General features: G+C 30.3%; 3 protein-coding genes across 5 annotated transcripts; 2 read left to right on the forward strand and 1 right to left on the reverse strand.

Annotated features, from left to right (window-relative positions):
• The first annotated feature begins 482 nt into the window (after positions 1-482).
• On the forward strand, positions 483-1,199 carry LOC107466863 (uncharacterized). The gene has a single exon (XM_016085872.1). It carries the CDS (start codon positions 483-485, stop codon positions 1,197-1,199), a length of 717 nt encoding a protein of 238 aa, XP_015941358.1.
• A 9,261-nt stretch (positions 1,200-10,460) lies between these two features.
• Positions 10,461-13,876, forward strand: LOC107467077 (uncharacterized). 2 transcript variants are annotated; one of them, XM_021131233.2, is made up of 7 exons: positions 10,461-10,761; positions 10,865-10,982; positions 11,257-11,345; positions 11,424-11,470; positions 11,564-11,652; positions 12,077-12,219; positions 12,649-13,876. In XM_021131233.2, exons 1-7 carry the CDS (start codon positions 10,654-10,656, stop codon positions 13,297-13,299), a joined length of 1,245 nt encoding a protein of 414 aa, XP_020986892.1. In that variant the 5' UTR covers positions 10,461-10,653; the 3' UTR covers positions 13,300-13,876. The 2 variants fall into 2 exon arrangements, with proteins under 2 accessions (XP_020986892.1, XP_015941594.1); XM_016086108.3 differs by having other exon boundaries at positions 12,086-12,219.
• A 2,368-nt stretch (positions 13,877-16,244) lies between these two features.
• LOC107467092 (heat shock 70 kDa protein 8-like) lies at positions 16,245-18,651 on the reverse strand. 2 transcript variants are annotated; one of them, XM_016086129.3, is made up of 2 exons: positions 18,509-18,651; positions 16,245-18,104 (listed from the first exon to the last, which is right to left on the reverse strand). In XM_016086129.3, the coding sequence occupies exon 2, from the start codon at positions 18,091-18,093 to the stop codon at positions 16,375-16,377; it is 1,719 nt and encodes a 572-aa protein (XP_015941615.1). In that variant the 5' UTR covers positions 18,094-18,104; positions 18,509-18,651; the 3' UTR covers positions 16,245-16,374. The 2 variants fall into 2 exon arrangements, with proteins under 2 accessions (XP_015941615.1, XP_015941616.1); XM_016086130.3 differs by having other exon boundaries at positions 16,245-18,122.
• Positions 18,652-25,131: the final 6,480 nt, after the last annotated feature.

Genomic DNA, 25,131 nt, shown 5'->3' on the forward strand with positions numbered 1-25,131 from the left:
TACTTATTTTCTGCTACTTACTGGTATAATTATAATTGTGCATGCCACTGCACATATCAATTATCGTCATAGCTCTAACAAATATCAGTGAAGCCATCGATTCATAGTTTCTGCAAAATATATATATATATGATAGCCATACAATTTAGCATCATTAGATATTGTGTGTTTCATTCTTTTTACATCTTTCAAAATAATTAACTTATATATGTAACAGTTAAAAGATTGTATGCTCGTGTAACAACCTGAACTCTGATGAAATGCTCATAAATCAGTAGTTGTCGAGTAGAGGAGGGCCATGGAAAGACATTTGTCATTTGAACATTAAGGAGCAGCGGCTAAAGGACAAACTGCTTACTGGCCTAGCGAGGGAGGTAGGGAATGGGAGGAGCACCCTGTTTTGGGAAGATAACTAGCTGCAAGGTGAGCCCCTAAAACGAACTTTTCCAAGACTATTTTCTATTTCAAACCAACAAGGGTCTATGATAGGGGATTGTGGTTTTTGGGATGGACTCGAGTGGATATGGAATTTTCAGTGGAGAAGGGAGTTGTTCCAATGGGAGTTGGAGCTTGTCAACCAGCTTCATGAGAGGTTAAGGACGGTGACATTGGCAGATGGGCAAGAGGATCATATAGTTTGGAAGTTTGATTGTAAAGGGATATTCTCTACCAACTCTGTCGTGAAGGTCCTACAATCGGAGACTCTGTCAGCGGAGGTAACGAGCTACAGTTTTACAAGTGCCGTCTGGAGAGGAGTGGTACCTCCGAGAATTGAGCTTTTTGGATGGTTTGTGCTTGTTGGTAGAGTTAATACCAAGGAGAGGTTGACCCGGCTAGGCGTTATTTTGCCAACTGATAATATCTATGTTCTTTGCAAGAAGGAGGTAGAATCGGTCAAGCATTTATTTCTTCTCTGTGACCTTACATGGCAGGTGTGGTGCAGTTGGTTGAGATCCTTTGGTGAAGATTGGGTTATTCCTGGTACCGTTAGAGAACTGTTTGAGAGTTGGACTAGTTGGCATAAGCGAAAACAAGAACAGAAGAGGAGACTGACTGGGTTCTTCGCAGTGATCTGGAATATTTGGGTGGAACGAAATGTTAGGATCTTTAATGATAAGGAAACAGGTGTTGACTTCGTAATAAGGAGAACAATCCAGAGTTACAATGAATGGTCTGCTAGTGCTTCTGCGGATTGTTGATGGCATTGTCGATTTAGACTCATATGTTATATTTTCCATGTAATTTTTATTGTTTAACTTGTTTGCTCCACTTTACAGTGTTGAGCTTCCTCTGTTTCAAAAAAAAATATATGTAACAGTTAAAGGAAGGGATATATATTGGTGAATGCAATTGCAATTTTTGCAACGGTGGGTCCATATGCAAATTGCAGCAACGAAAAAAGGCAAAGGAACAGATCACAAATGCAATATCCACTGATCAACAACACAGTAGTTCCTCACAGGCACAGCACCACCATCATCATCATCATCATCTTCATCCTTTGGACAAAATAATGGGGTGCTCCAACAATTACATTCATTATTACCACACTAATGCAAAAAGCTTTGAATCCTGCAACTGTAAAATGATGGGTTCTTGCCACTAATTAATTACCCTTTACCCCTTTTGCTTTTTCTGATGGTTAAGTCCTTGTAACATTTTTATTCACATCTTTATCTTTATATATAATACATTTCAGTCGGATCATATTCTTCGCTTAATTAGTGACCATTGAATAATGCGCCACTAAAGGAGGTACAGTCTTCCATGTATTATTTCCATATGGTTAATAAGAAAAACGTCAAAGTAGTTAAATTAGTCAAATGTTTTTCTATTTTAGAGAAAGAAGCTATGTAAAGTGATATGGTTCTTTAGGTCGAAAATGGAAACAAATTATTGGCTCTATGTCTTTAAGATCGAAAAAAGTTTGAGCACGCATGGACAACTTTAAACTTTTTATTCACATGGAATAATGGGAGTTTAAGCTCATTTTCTTTTAACGTGGATTATTAATTTATTTAAAATTGTTATTTATACACTATAATTAATCACTAAAATTAGTTACAATTTATTTATATATAAATACATATATTATTTATTTTATTTTTAATATATATTTTATATTTTAACATGTATTTTATACTAATAGTTAATAATTTTAATAATTAATTTTAGTATACACTTAATTAATACAATTGTAATTTATTATATAAGGAAAACTCCTTTTAAACCCTTGCTTATTTTGTGGGCAAGCTTCCATTGAGATGCTAATAACTAATTTCACTCTGAGTTTTTAGCGAGGTTAGGGTCATGGATAAATATACGTAGGATAAAGTATCAAGTGGTTGAAAATTTATGTAACTAATAAAAATATTTTAAAAGTATCAAGTTATCAACAATGAATAATTTTCGAAAGACTGAAAATAATATATAAACATTTTTTTTCATTTTTTGTTCCAAATGACTGGATTTTTTTAAAAAAAATTAACAATCAAATTTTGTTTTAATTTTTATATTCACAATTTAAATGGTTATCCAAATGTTCTGAAAAAAATTCCAGCACACAAATTATTAGTAGTTTGTTGATTGTCACTTATTGAAAAATGATATTATTCTTTTGTTTTTTTTTTTTGTATTTTTAAATCTTTCAAAAAAGTTATTTGTTGTATTGGTATTTGTCAAAATTATGTTTTTAGCAATGTAAATTTTTAATTATCATTTTGATAATTTATCTATAGATCTCTCCCAACAATACTTGTTAAATTATCCCGTTATGATATATATATTAAAAGTGATTTACCACATGAGTTTTATGAAGTGGAAGATATCTTTACGAATGTAATTGATGCACTCGAAGGTAGAGAAGAGTTTATGATCTGTGATGATAGAAGTCATAAAGACATTTGAGAAGATTCTTTGAATCCTCAAGTCATAAACACAGTTAAAGACATTGTTGTTGATGATGTCAAATACAAGTTTCAAATGATGGTAGATTCGGATTCTCATGAGATTTAAGACATTGTTGTCGATGAGGTGGAGATCAAGTCGAATTCAATTGCAGACAATAGAATTTGCAAGATGAGGTGACAATTATGCACAAGAATTTAATCACTTTCATAGAACAAAAGTTTTGCAGATAGTGAACTCCAAGAATGTTATCACCATACAGAAGAGGGTGGAGGTGGTGCAATGAGTGTACCCTGAGGTTGGAAAGGAGTGGCGCCTATATAGCAAAGATTCTCCGTATACCTCGATAGCACATATGTTGTCACGTGTAACAAGCTGAATACGTACATGCACCTTGGTGACAGCCACCACCACCACCATAGACCGGCGGTACTAAACTAAGTTTAAATAATCACAAAAAAGAGAAAAAAGTAGAGAACATATACCTAATTATTATGATTAACATTCAACTTAATTATAATTATAAGCACTGTATATCTAAGGGGTAATTTACCCTTTATTTTAGAGAGGACATGGTAGCATTCACCATATATTTTTTATTTTTTGTTTTTTATTTATTAGGTGCGGATTCCGCGATCCGATCTTATTAGAGTGCAGATCAGATTGGATGTGATCCAATCTTCTTGCGGATCGGATAATATCCATAAATTGCTTATCAAATTCGGATAAATATTGCGGATCTGTAGATATTATCTGATTAATGAACACCCCTAATTCTAATCATCCTTAAACCTCAGCCAAACTCCTAGCTATCAATAAAATTAGACAAATGGACTCCTACAATGCAACTAATTGGCAACGAATTACTTGTTTGATATGTCTAGTGAATTCTGATGAGGTGTCAATGCTAAGTGTCCACGCGTTAATAAAATAGTTGTAGGGACTAAAAAACCCCTTCGTGCAACTCAAACTCGTGGCTTAGCACTTATGTTTACACATTTACAATTGGCAAGCTTTGGAATTTTCGTGGGACTTCGTCTCCATTCTTCTTCAATTACAAAACCCACCAAGCGATTAGATTTTCTTTCTCTCCTTCTCGTAACTCTGTTAACGTGTTTTTTTGGTAGGGTTTCCTTTCCTTCAGTTTTTTGGATGAAGCTTGAGCTTTCCAATCTGATCAACCTTTTCTAGTTATAATCTTTCATTTTCTTTTGTTTTTATTAGAGAGCTGAAATTAGAGGAAAGGAGCTTGGCCTTGATCCATTTGTTGCTCACTTGTGCAAACTGTTGGTAGTCTTGAGAATACAGATGTAATGCTTGATATGATCGAATTTCCTAATTTTCTTCCCCTGATGGTGGCACTATGCAGCGAATCGTGGCATACTTCAATGAAGCGACAATGTTTGAGTTGCAGGGAAGGGAATTTTAGTCACTGCAACCATTCTTATTGACACATGACATTTGGTATTGACACCTCAGACTCTATCTAATACGTTAGACAGGCAATCCGTTGTCAATTGATTCCAGAAGTCGATTTGTCCAATTTTATTGATGAATGAAAGCCTAATTAAAATTTAAAGATAATTAGGATGCGATATATCTTATAGAAAAAGACCAAAAACCAAAAAAGATATTTATTCTTTTTTTTTCAACTGAAATAAAATGAGAGGGGATATCGGTTGTCATCCCAACTAATTAATTTATTTTACAAGTTCAAATTTTTGTAGTTATATTAATTTTTTTAAAATTTATATACACGAGTTAATAAATTTTATATTTGTACTAAATAAATTATAATAAAAAAATATTAAAAATTATTGACGCTTATAAATTTTTTATTAATTATTTGAAAAACAGTTTTGTAATAAAATAAAAATAAAAAAAACAGAAAAAGTACTAACTAATTAAATATATTCTTTCTTGTTTTTATAAAGGCAGAATATAGACAATTAAATAATTAATAACCTAATTAAACTATCTATTATGTTATTTTAATTAATATGATGTGAAACTAATGATATATATCTATTCATCTTCTCTTCCGCCATAGACAAAGATAATAATAATAATAATTAACCAGTCAGGTCAACAACTATGCCAACCTGACCCCAAATTAAGTTTAACATTAATTGTATTAAAATACTAGTTTATTTCTAGAATCCAAGCTTCGATTTCTTGAATGAGGACAAAAGAAAGAAATGTCACACTAAATTCCAGCTTTGTGAGTATTAGTTTAACCAGAACGATAAAGCTTACAAGATTACTTTGGAAATACCAACTTAGCAGCCTAAATAGCGCTTGAGCATGGTGATTAGTGATTACTTTCCCTAAACCCCACAAATCTCACTCTTTTCTCAGTTAACAGACGAGTATATGCTTTTATTCGCCTTTCTTTTATTATCTTTTATTTAATATTTATATACAATATATTTCAGCATATTGACTTTGGCTTTCGAAATGGGGCTACTTACTTCTAGACACGCCATTATTTAAACAACGCAAACATTGATAGCTAAGTATAATTAATAACCAATTGAGAAATCATTTATGAAAAAACGAGGAAAAAGATCTGGTACTTATTAGTTATATCATATGTCTAAAAAATTTAGGTTTTAGGGTTGAAAGTTAGAGTTTAGTATTTAGATTTTAAAATTTAAGATTATAATTTAGAATAAAAAATTATTTAAAAAGTTGGTTAATTAACAAAAGTTGACTTTTTAATTCAATTCTATTTGAAAATATAAAGATATTTTTATCTTTTGTTTAAATTAAGTAGACTTAATTCTAAAAATTGGTTTAGTTTGATTTATAAGAATTATCTCATATCAATAAAAAAATATATATATTAATACTTTATGCTTATGCAATATGATATGATACTTTAACTTTTTCAAGTCTAAAAATTAAATTACTAAGAGGACGATATACTAAAACAATCTATCACTATTATTGTTATATCAATTTCAAAATAAAAAATTTGACATGTAGAGAATGTCTTGGGGATGAATCTAATTAATCAATCTAATTAATCACTCTCTCTGTGTTATTGGTGGGTCACCGCCGTGAGGACAACGGGGCTTGGACTTCTATAAACATAAGAGTTATTTAGTGTTTAATTAACTATGTGTTTTAGAAATTGCATGGAAGGACAAGTATCAAGGTTTTGACTTTTGGAACCAAGTTACTATAGTACTACAAAATTTGTGCCTTTGGAACAATGTTCTCCTTGTGTCTAGCAACACCGTGCGTGTGTTTAATTAATCAGATTTGTATTCATGAGATCTAGTCATTTATGGAGCGTCTTTATTTCATCATGCATTACTATGCATCCTTCTTATATAATAATTAATAATGTTACTATGCCTACCTGTTCATTTTCATTCATAATGGAAAAGGTAAATTCAATATGAAATCCTAAAAAAAAAATCAATAATCAACCAACATGAGTTATGAGTTATAAATGTGTAGTTTTTGAATTTTCAAATATTTATGTTTTGTATATCTCCTAACAAGACAGTAAATTTGATTACTTATTATCATAGTACTTTATTCAAATAAGTAAATTAGCCCTTAACTGCTTTTACTATTAGCTAATATTAGTAAAATAAATAATTATGTTAAGTATATACTAAAATAAATTATTAATATAAATATATATTAAAATATAAAATATATATTAAAAATAAATTAAATAATATTTATATTTATACACAAATACATGATAACTCATTTAATAATTGGTTTTTTGTATACGTAGAACATTTTTATTAAAAAAATACTAAATTAAAGTTATTTTAATAGATGCAATGCATGATATAACCTAAGAGGTTTCTAACTTTCTATAAAAGGAACACATGCCAAACAACTAATCATAGTACATTTCTACTTCAAAATATCACCCCAAACCTAATAATTAAGAGAGAGGGAAAAAAATGGAAAGGGATGTGTGTGATCTTTCTCCCACATGGGATTGTGAAAATGGCAATAATTCTGTGGAGAAGAGGCTAAGGCTATTTGGATTTGAGCTGAATCCACCTTCAAACAGTGTGAAAGATCCTAACACTACAGAAGGATCAGATGAAAGTGTGAATTCATCATCTAACTCAGTTTCTTTAGGAGGGGACAAAACCACAGCACAAGATCAAAGAACCACAACCACTAATAATAATAATGAGAAGAAGTTTGAGTGCCAATACTGTTTGAAGGAATTTGCAAATTCACAAGCACTTGGTGGGCACCAAAATGCTCACAAGAAAGAGAGGATGAAAATATATATAAAATTAATAGTTGAAAATTATTAGATTAAAATTTAATCAAATCTTATCAAAGTTAACGACATCTTAATTTTCATATATATATATATGAGATTCCGAGGCTGGCGCGAATAATCATTAAAGAAATAAAAATAATGTATGTGTATACATTATATCTTGCATACATGCATCCAAATGATTCTTCACACGAAAATTCAGATTTGAGAGAGCAGAGAATAAAACCTTTTTCTCTTTTGGAGGAGGCACATAAAAGGACGAGAATCTCCCATCAAATCTAAACAGCTAATAATAATGGCGGTGACGGTTTATGAATATTCCCTTTAACCCGCCATGCAATAAGAACAATCTGATACCAAAAAGTTGGACTCACCGTTTTCTACTTCTACGCCAAGAACATACACAACACTGTTCACTACTCCTTCAATTCACCACCACACACGCAAAGGTTGTAGTAAACCATAATTCACATAGGTGAAACCATAGACATCATTGACGTGAATTTGTGATTGAATGCTATCTTATAGCTATAGACACCTACATACACCTACATATATATAGATATAGGTATGCATGTATGTTGAGTATAGAAAATAACAAAAATTATGATTCCAAAAGTGACACACAAAAGCCTTAAGACAAGCATGGTGATGTCCATTTTTATCTTTACCCATCTTTTCTCTATTTATATGTTACTTCTTTTTCGCACCTACGTCAAAGTTAAAGGATTATAAACATACAATTTGTCATCATTTCTAGGAAGTCACTTCATACTTTATTTACACCAAGTAACATGCCTCATCATGCATATACATAGGAACAAAATTTTAATTCAATCATTTTCATAGCAGCCGAGGTTTATTTTTTTAAACCTGAACATTTAATTATATAAAATAATATAGTGAGATCATGATTATTTTACAGTAGCCACCACTTCAATATATATAAAAAAAATAAAAGTTTGAAGATTGGATTAACACTTGAAAATTAAACTTAATTATCAAATAAACATTATTACACCAAAACTGAAAAATATTAGTATCATATCATCATTTAAGAGTTTTATTTAAGGTAAAAACTCAGTTGAAGACGACCTCATGCGAAGTTGATATCTGAAAGTCGTTAGATGAAAATTTAGTCAAATCAGTCAAATTATCTAATGATTCTCAGATATCAACTTGATGTGAAGTCGATTGCTCCTAAGTTTCCACCTAAAAATACACACAAATTCCTATGAATTTGAATTTATTATTTCTGAAACTGGTAGATGTAGTTATATATAGTAGATGAGTAGGAGTGGAAGAAGAAACATGATATAGTCCATTATTGCAATGAGTATATATGAAAGTGAAATTATTATTAGTATATAGTACAAACAAAATAAGATGTAATCTTATTGGAATGGAGACATATACACACTAATCATATACTTCTACTTATCCCGCAATATCCGTTCACGTGTCTTGGCCTCTTATCTCTATCTCTATCGTCTCATGCATTCCATTTTCCCAAAAATTACTTGATTCATTATTCATGTCATGCATGTAAATCACAACACACACTACAGTCTCAGTCCTAATTAATCGATCCGATCCTACTACTACTACTCCTCTACCATATCATTATTGAACTGTCATCGTGAAAAATCGATGCCTCTTTGCCGCTACTACTGCTGTCTCCTGCTGCACATTAATAATGAGGAAAGGAATATATGCATATGCATATGCTCATCTGACCCTAATTTTCAAACCCAAACAAATACATATATATACTCTATCTATTACGGTAAAAATAATATACATGGGTAACTAATATTCAGTTACTGCTTGTGTATATACATGTACTTTGTATTCTTTCATTAATATATAGTACCGATAAAAAAAAAGTAATTTGAATTTCAAGTTGCACTACACTCTCTATTTAAAATTTAAGGAAGGCCACTTCAAATTGTAAAATTAAAATTAAGGTAGCACTTAGCTATCTATATAGTTCCCTGTTTTACTTAATTATTGTAAAGGGGACCAAGTAATTAGTGGGTTTAGGAATTTGTCTGTGTATTTGGCAAACGCGTCAGAGAAGTGAGAAGTGCGTTTGAATCTCTTGAACGCTTCATTTGTATGTTTGACAATTTTTTGTCATTTGAATTCTACTCTTCGTTTAACAGAAGTTATAAATTCTTGCTTTTTCGTTCACTTTTTTTAGTTGGACTAAAAATAATTTCTATGTACCAATTGTGTCTTTCATTATTTATGTATTTGTTATTTGTTTTATAATATTTTTTTCCAATATTCTCCCATTTATATTATTATTTTTTATAAAACTCTTATTTTTTTGTTTATATGAATTTTTTAACTATTATTGTTATTTTTTTGTATAAATTATTTTTTTGCTTTGTATTATGATTTTATTAATCCTATTAGAATAAAGAATACTGAAAGTACTAAAAAAATTAAAATTTATTTAGATATCTAAAATAAAATTATAAAATAACATAAAATAATTATTTAAATTTATATTTTTTTATAATTTTTCATCTAAAAGTAATTTTAAATAATGTAATATTTTAAACAATATTTAGTTTATTATAATTCATTTTAAATAAAAATTACCAAATATAAATCACATTAATACCAACTCACTTGTAATCAAAATCAATTTTACAAACTTAATTTTATACGAACTTTTTTTTACAAACCATAATCCAAACACACTAAAAATTACAAAGAGAGAGCACCAATGAACTCTTAGATTATTTATGGCATTCCATAAATTAAGGGTTAACATTTTTAGATTGAGACCTTAATTAATAAGTGTCCCGGTTGATTGACATGACAATAAATAATAGTACAATATATAAGTAGTTAAGGGAACAAGGAATTAAGAAGCATTAAATGGTTGATTAATGATTGTAAGAGGGCGTTTTCTGTTAAGAATCCGTGTCGGATGAGGCTTTAATAATCAATATCATTGCGGTGGTGAGTGGTCTCTGATCTGCTGACCCTAGCTAGCTGCGTTCTAATTTACCACATTGACCCTCCCTTACTTACAATCACTTTTCTGTTTTCTCCTCAACCCTAACACATGCAACAAACTAACTCCGTTGACATTTCCTAACGACTATTCATTCATTTTTTCAAAAAATAAGAAGCCCTTTAGCCTTTGAGCGCTAAACAAATTAAACGCCGTTAACTTATGTCGTTTTCATCATAATAAATAGAGCCTCTATGTTCCTTCTTCAATTTATTCAACGTTTTTCACTTCCATAACTCTCTCTCTCTCTCTCTCTATATCTCTCTCTCTCTCTGAGTTTGAATTCCATTTATAGAAGCTAGGTTGTTTACTATTATTGATTTATGATGGTTGCGTGAAGCAGAAGTTGGGAATAATAATATCAGTACTTGTTGTTGTTTGTGGTGTTGGACATTATTCGGTTCATCGGAGAGCGCCGTCACACATTGATTACGTGCGTTTAAATATGGGGAAGAAAGATGATTATGAGCAGAAGAGTGATCGCAAGGAAGCAGCCAAAGTTGAAGCTGTTCTTGAGATCATCAGAAAACAAACCCCTCTCACTCTCAAGCAGGTTCTCTCTCTCTCTCTCTCTCTCACTCATCTTCTTCATGAGGTGGTTACTGTTTGCAATATGATATAGAATTATTACTGATTTTATTATTATGGTTGTGCAGGAGAAGTTCTGTAACTATGGTTGTGTGAAACGGTTTTTGAAAGCCAAGGGTGGTAATGTGAAAAAGGCAGCAAAGCAACTCAGGGCATGCCTTTCATGGAGAGACACCATTGTCACTGGTATCGTATATGCATTTTCAGTTACTTTTTCAATCATCCACTTCTCTTTTTCTTAGTTTTTGAATCTTGCTTTACTTTTTTCTTTTTTTTTTTTATTTGAATTATGCGTCAAAGAAAAAGAACACGCACCCTACTCCCTAGAAATCATTACCGCTCTCTCGCATCATACCCAAATACCAAATCTCTTTGTCCTTTTCTTTTCGATTTTTTTATCCTTTTTATTGAAATAATAATAATATTATTAATTTTCGGTTTTTAAATTTTTGAAAAGCAGAATATTTGATAGCTGATGATTTCTCAGCTGAACTAGCTGATGGACTGGCCTATGTAGCTGGTCATGATGAAGAATCCAGACCTGTTTTGGTAATCTCAGTACTTCATTTATCTGACTTGAATTGGTTTGAATTGTTTAATTTATTCTTTATTTTTAATTGGTGACAGATTTTTCGGATGAAACAAGACTATACCAAATTACATTCTCAAAAACTGTAAGTTACCAAACACGAGAACAATTCTTTTTGACTATTCTTGATATCTTACTACTAGCTTATAATTTTATATATTTTTTTGAACTTATGAAGGTTGACCCGCTTGCTGGTATTCACAATGGAGGTAGCAATTTCAACGATGCCAAAAAACGTAGAAGAATTTGTGATGCTTTTCGACGCAAGTAAGTAGTAGTATAGGTATAGTGCACATTGGTCAGTCACATGTCCCAAAATCCCTGTATTGCCCTTTGAAGCTAACATTAATTAATGAGAAAGAAACAAATAAAGGAGTAAAAGGGGAAATGAAATCAGGGGGGGTGAAACAGAAAAGATTGAGGGATCAGAATCAATAAATGAGATAGCAGGGGATACAATGAATCCCGGCAGAGCCTGAATGGGTCGCAGATAATGTCCGGAGTGCCCCCCCTCATTAGTTGCCATGTTTACTGCTAAAGGGTAATATCGGGAAATGGAGTTGTTATTAATATTCTGTATATTGTTCTATTTCAATCAATCTTTATTGTTTCCTTAAATAATGGTATAGTGTAGTGATCCTCCTTTTTAGCTTGCACTAACACCCCTTTTAAGATGAAATAACAATATTAGTGGGGGCAGGCTTTTACAGGTCAGCATCTGCATTTATGAACATGTTGGTGGGAGCACTGAAAATAGTGGCGGAGTACTACCCAGGCCGGCTAAGCAAAGCGTTTGTGATAGACCCTCCCTCCCTTTTCGCATACTTGTGGAAGGTGAGAAAATAACTAACCAATTCAAATTCCTTACATGCCTAATTTTAGAAGTCTACCATGTACTGTTACCCATGTGCCACTTGCATGTCATGTGTTTGACCATCTTCAATATATAATATGGACCGGACGGACCACTTCCTATCTCCGATCCTTTCCTTTTTAGGTCTGCCCCAGCCATCCACTACCACTTCCCACTTTTCCTTTTTACATTATCTCAAATTCAAATCTATCCACTAACCACTACACTCTCTGCCTTGTGATAAAACAAATAAGATATTTAACATGTTTTCATGTGATTAGTTACTATTAAAATTTGACTATATGAAAAATGAGTGCACGTATCTAATATCTATATCTTAATAAAATATCTACCGTTTTGAAGATTATATCAAATTAAATTTAAATTTCACAGTACTTGTGCGGGTGCAGGGTGTTCGCCCGTTCGTGGAGTTATCAGCGTGGGTAACAGTGGTGTCATCGTTGGAGTTCGAAGAATCCATGGACTTGAGCCACTTCGAAACGTACCCTCGAGCCTCGTCCCTACGATTCGATCCATCCACAATCAAATCAACGGCCAAGATTGGCTCCTGCTCCTCGTCCCGCTTCTCATTTACCGTATCCCACCACCTGGACTCCCTCAAGCCCTGGTACCTAAGCCTTACCGACACGTCAGCATCCAAGGTTGGGCCCACAAGCCCAGCACTCATCTCGCCACTCAACGCTCGCTCTCTCTCCTTCGCATCGCCCGTCGCCAGGACGCCACGTGGCAGCATCAACGGCCCAGCTGCCACGAGGAAGGACCTGTTCCCATCAACGCCGATGCCGCAGCGCGTGACGGAGCCGCATCGAGCGGGAGTGGCGTCGTTCCTTCAGTCTCCGGCGGCGTTCTTCCGGCGAGAGGGGCAGGTGAGGAAGGGAGAGAGATGCAGGGAATCGTTCTCGGCGTACCTGAAGTTCTACCGTAGGCCGTACGACGAGATGGTGTACAGATCGAAGATGCGGCCCCCATTGGGTGGGCTCATCTCAATCGTTTCTCCACATCTCAGACGACGCCACGTGTCCATGTCACAGCGTTTTTGAATGAACTGAACATATACGACACCCGCAATTAACTCTTAATTGTTGCACCCTTTCTTTTTGAATGAACTCAACATATACTACTATTACTAGACTTGAAATGAAATTACTAAGTGGGAAATGGCACTCATTAAATACGTTAATTACTACTGTAATTGTGATCAAAAAACGACGACGTGCTGAGCGGGGTGTGAAATGGCGTGCATGTTCATAATTTATGGGAACAAGGGAGCGTGGTCGAAACGGCGAAGGTTCAAAATGAAAACCACAAACACCGTTGTAATTTTAATTTTTCCACTTTTCTTTTTTGTTGCCTTATTACTTATTAGTAGGGTAGTATAAATGGAATCTTTTGTAGCAACATGGGGGTTGGACCTTGTCTTTATATAATAAGAGAAACAGGATCGGAGAACAAGTTTGAAATGTTGAATATTATTGTATGGTTGTGGTTGGATTTATTTATCTTTTGAGAGAGAGTGAGTTATACGATGAGATTGAGAGGGTAGGTAGGAATATGTGTCGGGGTTTTGTTGTCTCAGTGAGAACTCAGAAGTCAAACTCAGTTCACTTCAGCTCAGGTAAGCCACCATTCTTTATTCCAATTCCAGTACTAAGTGATATTTTTTTTAATACTAAAATTAATGATCAAAATTAATTATTAAAATAAAATATGTATTAAAAATAAATTAAATTATATATATTTATTTAAAAATATTTGATAATTAGTTTTAATATATAAATATATAGTATTTTTATTATTATTTTTTGTTTCAATAAGCCATATTTAAATCACACTATAAGAAAATCGACTAAACCAAACTAAATTCACAATGAATAAGGATATTTTAATATTTTTTAAAAAAAATCACATACTAAAATACCTACCACTTAGACAAATTTGATTTTAAAATTTATTATAAAATATAAACACTAAAAGTCCGTCATTAAATATTTATATATTTTATACATATTTTTTTAATATTACTAAAATAATTGTTAAAAAAGATTTGTGTATATTCAAGTTGTTTGGAATGATATACAATATAGAAGAGTATTTAATTATTTATAAGTGTTAAAAGAATCGAAATAACAAAGACGTAATATTTTATAATAAATATTTAGATATGCTAAATAATTCTAATGAATGTTAATTGATCTTAATATATTCTAACAATAACTAATTTTTTTATGAACATAAAAATTAATTACAAATATAATTTTATACTTTTAGTTGTATTTTGATTATATTTGTGAATAAATTTTGATTATAGTATTTGTCAAATTTGATTGTAAATGTGAACACGAGATTCTTTCGTATATTTATATAAGTACTTGATTGATGATTGACTTATATTATGGTAGTTATTATATAACACAGTTGTATTATTTTACTAAAAATTAAATAAACTAGTTTACATCTTTGAATTGGAACCAAAAATATTACATGTAGACATAAGATATGAGATATCATATAAACTTACAACTCAATTATTGTTATGGAATATAGATTTTATACAGTCTCATTTATGCTACATTCTACTGAATTTGAATCCAATTATAAAAGGTGAGTTGTTACCAAATCTCACCTTATTAGTAATGATAAATGAATCTATAAGAGTGAATTGAAATATAGGTTTTGGTGTGTTGGGAAATGAGACATGAAAGTTGTAAAATAAAATGAAGGATTGTCCAATAGCAATCGTCGTTTAGGAATCAAGGCTAGCTGCTTCAGTTAGTAGAAGAAACTAAGATGATGATGATGTTAGCAAAATCATGTGTGTGTGTGTGTGTGTGTGTGTGTGTGTGTATGGATCAGCTTTCACATCTTCCTAATCTGGGCTTTTGGAGTTTAGCCCGAGATTCTGCTGTTTCAGTGAATGTGGACAAATTACTCTCTGAATCTATGTGTTTTCTTACTACTACAACTGTCCCATGCCACCCTTCTTTGGATTTTATTCCTTGTTTCTTTTGTAGGTTTTTGGAGCCCTCCAATGTACATAATCACTTTCCTACTAAACAAACATGTTTTTATAACATCGTACACATTAAACAAACCATCTGTTGCAATCATATTTAAATCAAACCCCACTTTTTATATCATTAATCCACACATGGTTTAAGAACAAGCATCTCACTGATTGGATGTTGCAAAATGAGATTCAAATTAATGAAATTATTGAGGTTCTGAACTTCCTAGTCCTTTTCAGCATTGTCAACCCATTCATATTCGACAAAGCCACGAACCCACTTGACTTATAGTAGTCACAGATTTGAATTTTTACCTTCTTGTTTATCTCAACCTCTGATCTTTAGCATGAATATTAAGGATAAGTAACAATAATTCAAAGACCATATAAAAAAAATATGAATTAAAATATAAAATTGAATTGAAACTTTTTAAGTGCTAAACTTAAATCATTTAATAAATAAACTAGTCAACTTTCTAAGCCATACTCGAGCAACGAGGCTGAACATATTACCAACATTTTTTTCTTGCATTTGAGCAAAAGCTAGTCAACTTTTCATTTTCTTTTTTACCAAAAGTGTTGATTCCCTTGCATTCTCAGAATACAAGTCACAAACACTTAATTTAGTCATATAAATTAATTGCCATTTGTTTGATCGAAAGCTTTGATACCATGTAAAATGGTAACAGCAACTTAAGCAGCAAGAAATTAAAGAACTCTGCTGAAATTGCAAAGAGAGCAGAGAAAGGGAGCCAGGGAGGTTGAGACTTAAGAGCAAGAGAGAATTTGATATTGAGAGTGACAGAAATTGAGGGTGAGAGAGCTTTTCTTGATTTAGAAACTGGAGAAGATTAAGATCCAATTAATATCGCTTCTTTTACAGTGCTGCACTATACATAAAAACAAAATATATATTATGCAATCTAAAAATCAGTTGAACTCTAATAGCTCTAACGGCTCCCCAGGCAGGTCTGCAACTAATTTAACTGAATTCTACAATTACCTTTCATATTGTTTGAGCTACATTTCAATTGCACGTGTATCAAGTATTCAGAAACACAATAAAACATAGCACCAAAAGAGTTACAATGATGCTAAACATCACTATTCCCTATCCCTTTGTATGTACAGTTACCAAATCCAGTGTAGAACCATAGGTTCTATTTAGAGCCTCAGCACACCAACCATGCCCATCATCAACCATTGGCATCCTCACTTCCATGACAGGAATTGCAGGATGTCGTGATCCAGGCATCACAACACCAGCTAAAACTCGCAACATGTTTGCAGCATCTATGTCCATGCACAAATTAATTTTTGGAATGCCTTTTGGTGCTGAAGGTATTCCCATTATCCTAAAATATCCCAGCAAGTGATTCTCTTCTGCCTTCTTTCCTTCACCTTCATATACAATAATCAATGCCCCGGTTTGATTATCATGAAGAGTGGTAAATACTAGCTCCTTCTTCACAGGGGTTGCAGTATTCCTAGGTATTACAGGGACGAAATTGCCTCCATCAGCTCGAATCCCAATAGCAAGAGGCGTTGATTGGATGGTTAACAAGTCCAAGTTCCCAAAGGGATCACTGATACCCGAAGCAATAGCTCCTTCCACTGCTGCGCCACAGACGGCAGCTTCCAAGAGATTCATCCCTTTATAAAGTTCCTTCCCTTTGAATATGCTACTAACAAGATTCTTCACCTTTGGAATATGAGAGCATCCACCAACAATTATCACATCATTTACATCCTCAACTTCTGCCTTCGCATCTTGCAAGCACCGGATAATAAGGCTTTCACACTCCTCAAATATTGTTCTGTTTACTTCCTCAAACTCTTCCTGGTCAATAACCTTGCATATCCTCAGTCCATCTCCCAAGTCTATATCAACCTGGACATTGGACTGAGAAGAAAGCCTATGAATTGCATCCTGAGTTGCAAGTCGAAGCAAGCCAATCGTCTTGATTTCTTTGACACTGTGACTCCTAAATAAGCTTTCAGAATCTGGCAAGAGATGGCGCATCACATTCTGAAGTAAGTCTTCCCCACCGATGGTACTTCCTGCCAAGGATTTTATCTGTGAAACTCCTCCGGCTGTAGCAGTCACGGCGACATCACAATAACCAGCACCCATATTGAAAACGAGGGCGATTTTCTCACCACCACTGCCCATATTCTCATTAGATGTCTGCTGCTGCTGTTGTGCATATAACAAAGCCACAGCTGTTGGTTCAGGCATCAGCCTGAGGACATGAAGGCCGGCCATGGCACAAGCACGTTCAACCCGGGTTAGCTGGAACCGACTGAATGAAACTGGAACTGTAATCACTACATTTCTTATTGGACATTTCAATTGAGCTTCAGCCATTGCTCTTAACTCCACCAGAAATATTGCCAACACTTCTTCAGGAGTGGTGGATCTCCACATATTGTTCACCAAGGCAGCGATAAATGGGCGGACACCAATTTCCAATGTCTGAACCAGAAATGGGAGATTTTTACAGGAATGGATGATTGGATCAGCATCAGTTCTGCCAATTAATCGTTTAATGTTGAAGATTGCAGATCCAGATAACATTTCATGCTCATGTGAAAGGTTATTGCTAACTCCAGCAGAAGGTAGATCATCTCTGAAAGTGACATAGGACTTCATTATCTTCTCATTTCTTGTGTTCTTCAAAAGCTCCACTTGGGAACCATTCCACACAGCAATGCTGCATTGAGATGTGCCAATATCAATTCCAATGGCAATTTCAGGAAAAGTTGAAGATGACTTTTCCTCTCCTGTGGTCTCAGAATCAGATGCCACAGTATATGCAGGTTCTGCCATCCTTCATTTCACTGATTGAGAAAAAGTTTCTAAGAAACATCACAATTCAGAAACAGAACACTTCAACACTCAGGAAGTAAACTCTAAAAACCAAAAAAGCCCATTTCATGTAGGTTTTCTTAACACCTGTTTTGAAAAATGATTAAAGAGTTCAGGCTAATTCATAAAAATACAAATCAATTTCAATAACACAAAGGAAACCTAAGTAACTATAATGTCTAAGTTCTTTCTCAAAAATTCAAACTTTAGTGTCAAATATGACCAACAGGGTAAAGAGTCATCAGCCACGTAACAATTGGGGAACAAATTAAAGCTAAGAGAAATGGGTATTCCCTGTTGTATTAAGAGAGTTTCAGCAAAAATGATACCGACAAAGAAGCAAGAATGAGAAGAAAGGAAGGCGCAGGTGACAGACCTTAATGCAGCGATCGAATTGCAGAGGGATGGAGTTCAGCGTACGAAAACCAACTTCACTATGAAAAACACACGCACAACTACAAATGTTGTCGAGTTCTAGAGCTTCATAGAGAAACATCACAAACTCAACTCAACTCAACTCAACTCAACTCGTGAACAATTTTTCTTTTTCAGTTTACAGTAATATTAATTAATTTGTTTTATTATATTTTGCGGCTAAATTAGACACTTTAGCTAGCTGTTTAGGAATATAGTAAACTACTCATTTGATTAGGGTTAGGGTATTTTTTTTCCCTATCTAATGGTGTCTCTAAAATAATATATCAACAAGGTAATAACCCGTGTCATGTTCCGTGTTATGTACGTGATAAAATTGAAATTATAATTTTAAATTATTTTATTAAAATTAATTTAAATTATAATAATTTAATTAATAAATAAGTAATATGATGTATATTGTTTATTCTTTTTTAAATATGATATTAAGTATATTAACTCAAATGTAACTATTAAGTGTATAAGAATTATGTTTGAATTATGAATTTTTTAAATAAAATTATCCCATTTAAAATATTGAAATTATGATTTCAATCATAAATTACAATTATGATTTAAAAGAATTTGATACGATATTATATTTTTTCTCCACTTCACTATTAATATACTGATATTGCAAGTCTACATTATAATATATATTTTTCTAAATCTTGACTGAAAAAAAAATAGTTACGTGTTTCTATCATTCAATTTATTTAATACACCATATGCTAACACTAACGATATTTTTAAAAAAACATATATTGATAAAAATAGATATAATATGATTACAAATATAACATAAATAAATACTAAACCAATATGCTTACCAATGTCTTTGTTAAATTTTGTAAACTAGAGAATAATTATGTATTTGGTTGTTTAGTGATCACATAGATGATCAATTAATTAGATTATAAATTGATATCACAATGTGCATCTTATTTTTTTTTTCTCATTTCTAAATGAAAGCGAGAATTAAGAGAAATAAGTAGTAATATATATAAAAAAAGATTTTGCACTACAACACATAATTATTACTAAAAAAAATATTCACATTAAAATATTAAAATTTTACATACGTACTGTAAATCATGAATATCAATTACAATGTCCTGGTCACTTCTCCTTATCTTTTACCATGATATAAGTTTTTCTTTTCCACTCAAGAGTCCAATAATATCTAATTGAACAAAAAAAATTAAATTAAAAATACCAAATTAAGAACAGATGAGTGAATAATATAAGAAATTAAATTCCGCTTGATTCTTCAATCTCAAAATTTGAAAAGACATAGACCTTCCTTTATACCAATTCATTCTCAAACATTTTTGTCAAATAGTTCTTGATTGAACAATAAATTTTATCGTACTACTACAAAATAAATTAAATATAAAAGTTATCAGCTTCTACAAAGCTATTAAAAAGAATTGTCTTTAACTTGTGAAATGGCATGCATACTTATAAAATTAACTTAAAATACGAATTACAAATATTTTTAAGAATTTAATTTTGATGCACTGACAATGTAAAGTAGTTTTACACATGCATCCAATTATATAATGACACATCAGTAAAAATAATTACTTTTCACATTGAATGCGTGAATGGTCATACAAAAGAACGGATGTGATTGCACGATTGTGTAAAACATTTTACACTGTCAGTATATCAAAATTAAACTCTATTTATAAATTGAACTTAGCATTATTTGAAAAAATTTAGTAAAAGAATCAACTAATTTAGTAAAAGAACTATTTTTATGTAAGTCATCTTGTTCTTGTCAACTTGGATGGGACTTTTTATAGCCTTATAATTCTGGTCTTTATTTTTCATATTTTTTCTTCGTATAATTTACTGTAGGTGATACTATTGATAAGATAGTAGACAGTAGCCATTAGATATGAAAAAGAAAAAAAATAGAATAAAGACTATGTCAAAATTATAAATTTTTTAAATGATAAATATGTGAGAGAAAATTCACTATTACTTATTATATATATATTAATAATATGTCAATATTTTAAAAAATATACTAATAATACTAATAGTTTAAATATTTGCTTCCGACATTACTCAAAATTAAATTGGAATTATCTCTAAAGTCTTAACACTATAAACAGGATATAATTAATATCTAATATTTTAATAATTAGATACCTAAAATAAGTTAATAAATAACAATAATTAATACTTAAAATATCATATATATATATATATATATTTGTTTGTTTGTTGCTCTAATATATTTTATCATATTGCTTTGATACTTAATGTTCATATACGTAAATCCCGTAAAATTAGCGAATAACTAATCAATAAATTAATTTTTAATAAAAGAAATTAGAAATATGAATTCTATTGTTTAATAAGATAGAGCTAATTAAAATAAGAATTTTGACACTAATTTCAAAAAATTTGGCCTAAGATTAAGCCGAACTAGACAAATCGGGCCTGTATTGGGCTCAAGGCCCAACCCACACTCCTTTAACCCAATGAGCTTCAGCTCATTTCATCCCAAAACCAAAGGAAACACATTCCGGGGAGGGAGAACAAGGGAGAAAGAACTCAAACCCTTGCATTGATTTCAAATTCACATTTCTTCCAACTCCGAACTCTGATTGATGCACCGCTTGGGGCACGCATCCGCAGTAACGAGCTCTACAAAGCCCAGTGCCTAATTTGGTAAGGAAGTCTCAGTTTTAATCTCAGTTCTTCCTTCCCTAAATTTTCGAAAATTGTATAAGTGGGTGTTGAAATTTTAGTTCTTTTATGTTATAGAATCCGATTAGCTTGAAGAAAACGCTTAATCATGCTTCATTGGTGCTTGGGTAAGGTAATAACCCTTGAACCTTTAGTAATTGGAGGAAAACCCAATTTTAGTATATTAAGTGGATTTTTTTATTCTCAGAATATATTTATTCTAAATATTTTTTATTTAGTTTATACATATATATAAATTGTATGTAGATATATTTAAATCACATATATTAGTTATTTTCTTATCATAGTTATTTTTTTGAGCCTACAATCAATCGATAATTTTTTATTCTTTATTACTAATGTCATCATATGTGTAATCTTCATAAATTATAATAATTTGTTTATAGTAATTTCTTTATTTATGTATACGTATATATTAGTTTTGTTAAATAATTCTAAATATTTTCTTATTTATATATACATATATATTAATTTACATAAAAATATTTAAGTCATATATATTTTTTTTTGTTATGATTATTTTCATATATATATATATATATGATTATTTTTTATTCTACAATCATGCAATAATTTTTATTTTTTCTATCCATGCATATTTCTCAATCCCGTTTCATACGCATGATGATTAACTATTTTTATTTTAAATGGTGATGTTTTATATTTTTTTCTTTTGCATATTTTTATACATTAGCAAAAAAAACAAAATCACGTATTGAGACTCTTTTTCTTTTTCCACGCTTTAATCTTTAATTAATCAATCTTGTGTCCATACAATATAATTAAATTTTTAATCACTTTAGTATATTGATGAATTATATTTCTTTTAATAATTGCATTACTAATCTGAAATACAAAAAATAAAAAAAGGTGATACATATATTCAAGAAAAAAATAAACTTAAAATAAAAAAGAAAGAAATTTCATATTAAAAAATTTAAAAATAACATATCTAAAAAGAATAGTCATAATATATAAATTGAGGCAACAATTTAAATTTCTCTAAAACTAATTTAATCAAATACTAATATTAGAACTAAATTATTTAATAATATTTAATCTATTCTAGTCATTAGATACATATAGATTAGAGCCATTCTAGTAACGACAACCAACCGAAATAACATCATAAAATCGAACATTTAGAATCTGTACAAATTCAGACTATCTTCTTGTTAAAATTGTCAAACTAAATTGACCTTTATTTTTCTCAATGACATTGAATTGATGCACCAGAAGGCTGGTAGTTTCTGAAAAAATCACAGTATGTTATAAAATTATTTTAATACAAAAGTTTAAGAAAAGAAAATTTAAATATAGTACCAATATTTGAAATTGCATCTTCAATTTTGAACGAATTTTCCAAAATTAAACGTAAATTGAGAAAATTCAATCTTATTAGATGCTCCACTTCGAATATTTTCAGACAAACGTAGAAAGCATGGAGGGAATGAGACTTGAACTTAACCTACAAAATTCCTTGAAAACAATTTCTCAATCAAAGAAGAATAACAAATTAGAAAAAAAAGAATGCTTTACCTGTTAGATTTAGACTCACAAATCGCAAAAGAAACACTATATATAACCTAGGTTAGTAGTACAAAAGTAATTATAAAAATTAATTATTGATATCAATATCAACTTACCACTATTAACGTTAGTATCATATTTATGGCAATTAGTAGAACAAAAATAACTATAAAAATTAATTATTGATATCAATATCAATTTACCACTATCAACGTTAGTATCATATTTATGACAATTAGAATTATAGAATTGTGTTTTTTTTTAATTATTAATATCTTAATCAAAATAATAATTGAAAAATAATAATTAAAAATATTAATGGTCAACAATTAGTATTATATAATTAATCTAATAATTAGTATCAATTTGTATCAACGTGTATATAAACTTACATAATGATTGAGAATTAGAATTATATAAATTAATATAATAATTAGAATGATTAAAAATATTTAATGATTGACATTAGTATAATAATGTATTAAATATTAATTTTTATATAATTATAAAAAATATATATTTTTTAAAATAGATTGAAAAGATAGTAAATATTATTGAAAGTAGCGCTTTTATATTGAAAATAAAAAAATTCATAAAAAATTGCATCTCACTTCTAATATTTCTAAAAATATACTAATATACCAATAATACTAATAGTTGAAAAATAATTGTGAAGACTTATTAATAATTAATATCTAAAATAAATAAATTAAATAACAATAATTAAAAAAATCTTTAACAAATGTAAGAAATAAAAATAAAAGAAATTGATAAATAATAAATGTAAATGTATTAAAGATTAATATTTTTATTTTAGAGAAAAAAACTCATCAAGAAATGATACATCATTTTCATTAGTTAAAAAAATTAATTTTAATAAATTAAGTAGATTATTATTATTATTATTATTATTATTAAAAAAACTTATAAGTACAGAATAACCGAATAACCCATGTATTGAAAAGAATTTTATTATGATTAGAATAACTCATGGCATTAGCATATTATTATCATATCATATCATATCATATCATATTAAAAAATAAAAAAAGATTATACATATATTCAAGAAAAAAATAAACTTAAAATCAAAAAAGAAAGAAATTTCATATTAAAAAATTTAAAAATAACATATCCAAAAAGAATAGTCATAATATATAAATTGAGGCAACAATTTAAATTTCTCTAAAACTAATTTAATCAAATACTAATATTAGAACTAAATTATTTAAATAATATTTAATCTATTCTAGTCATTAGATACGTATAGATTAGAGTCATTCTAGTAACGACAACCAACCACTCGTAACAACCAACCAAAATAACATCATAAGATTTTAGAATCTGTACAAATTCAGACTATCTTCTTGTTAAAATTGTCAAACTAAATTGACCTTTATTTTTCTCAATGACATTACATTGATGCACCAGAAGGCCGGTAGTTTCTGAAAAATCACAGTATGTTATAAAATTATTTTAATACAAAAGTTTAAGAAAAGAAAATTTAAATATAGTACCAATCTTTGAAATTGCATCTTCAAATTTGAACGAATTTTCTAAAATTGAACATAAATTGAGGAAATTCAATCTTATTAGATGCTCCACTTCGAATATTTTCGGACAAACGTAGAAAGCATGGAGGGAATGAGACTTGACCTTGACATACAAAACTCCTTGAAAACAATTGCTCAATCAAAGAAGAATAACAGATTAGAAAAAAAGAATGCTTTACCTGTTAGATTTAGACTCACAAATCGCAAAAGAAACACTATATATAACCTAGGTTAGTAGTACAAAAGTAATTATAGAAATTAATTATTGATATCAATATCAACTTACCACTATTAACGTTGGTATCATATTTATGGCAATTAGTAGAACAAAAATAACTATAGAAATTAATTATTGATATCAATATCAATTTACCACTATCAACGTTAGTATTATATTTATGACAATTAGAATTATAGAATTATGTTTTTTTTTAATTATTAATATCTTAATCTTTTTAAAAATATGTTTGCTTTTTTTAAATATAATGTGTGCATGTGCTGTTTAGACCTTTTCTATTATTATTATTATTATTAATTAATTAATTAATTAATTAATATCAATATCAATTTGTCACCATTAATGTATGTATCAATTTGCTACTAATTATGCTTGATTAAAAATAATAATTTAAAAATAATAATTAAAAATATTAATGGTCAACAATTAGTATTATATAATTAATATAATAATTAGTATCAACTTGTATCAACGTGTATATAAATTTGCATAATGATTGAGAATTAGAATTATATAAATTAATATAATAATTAGAATGAT

Source organism: Arachis duranensis, chromosome 9, assembly GCF_000817695.3.
Source record: "Arachis duranensis cultivar V14167 chromosome 9, aradu.V14167.gnm2.J7QH, whole genome shotgun sequence".
Taxonomy (NCBI): Eukaryota; Viridiplantae; Streptophyta; class Magnoliopsida; order Fabales; family Fabaceae; genus Arachis; species Arachis duranensis.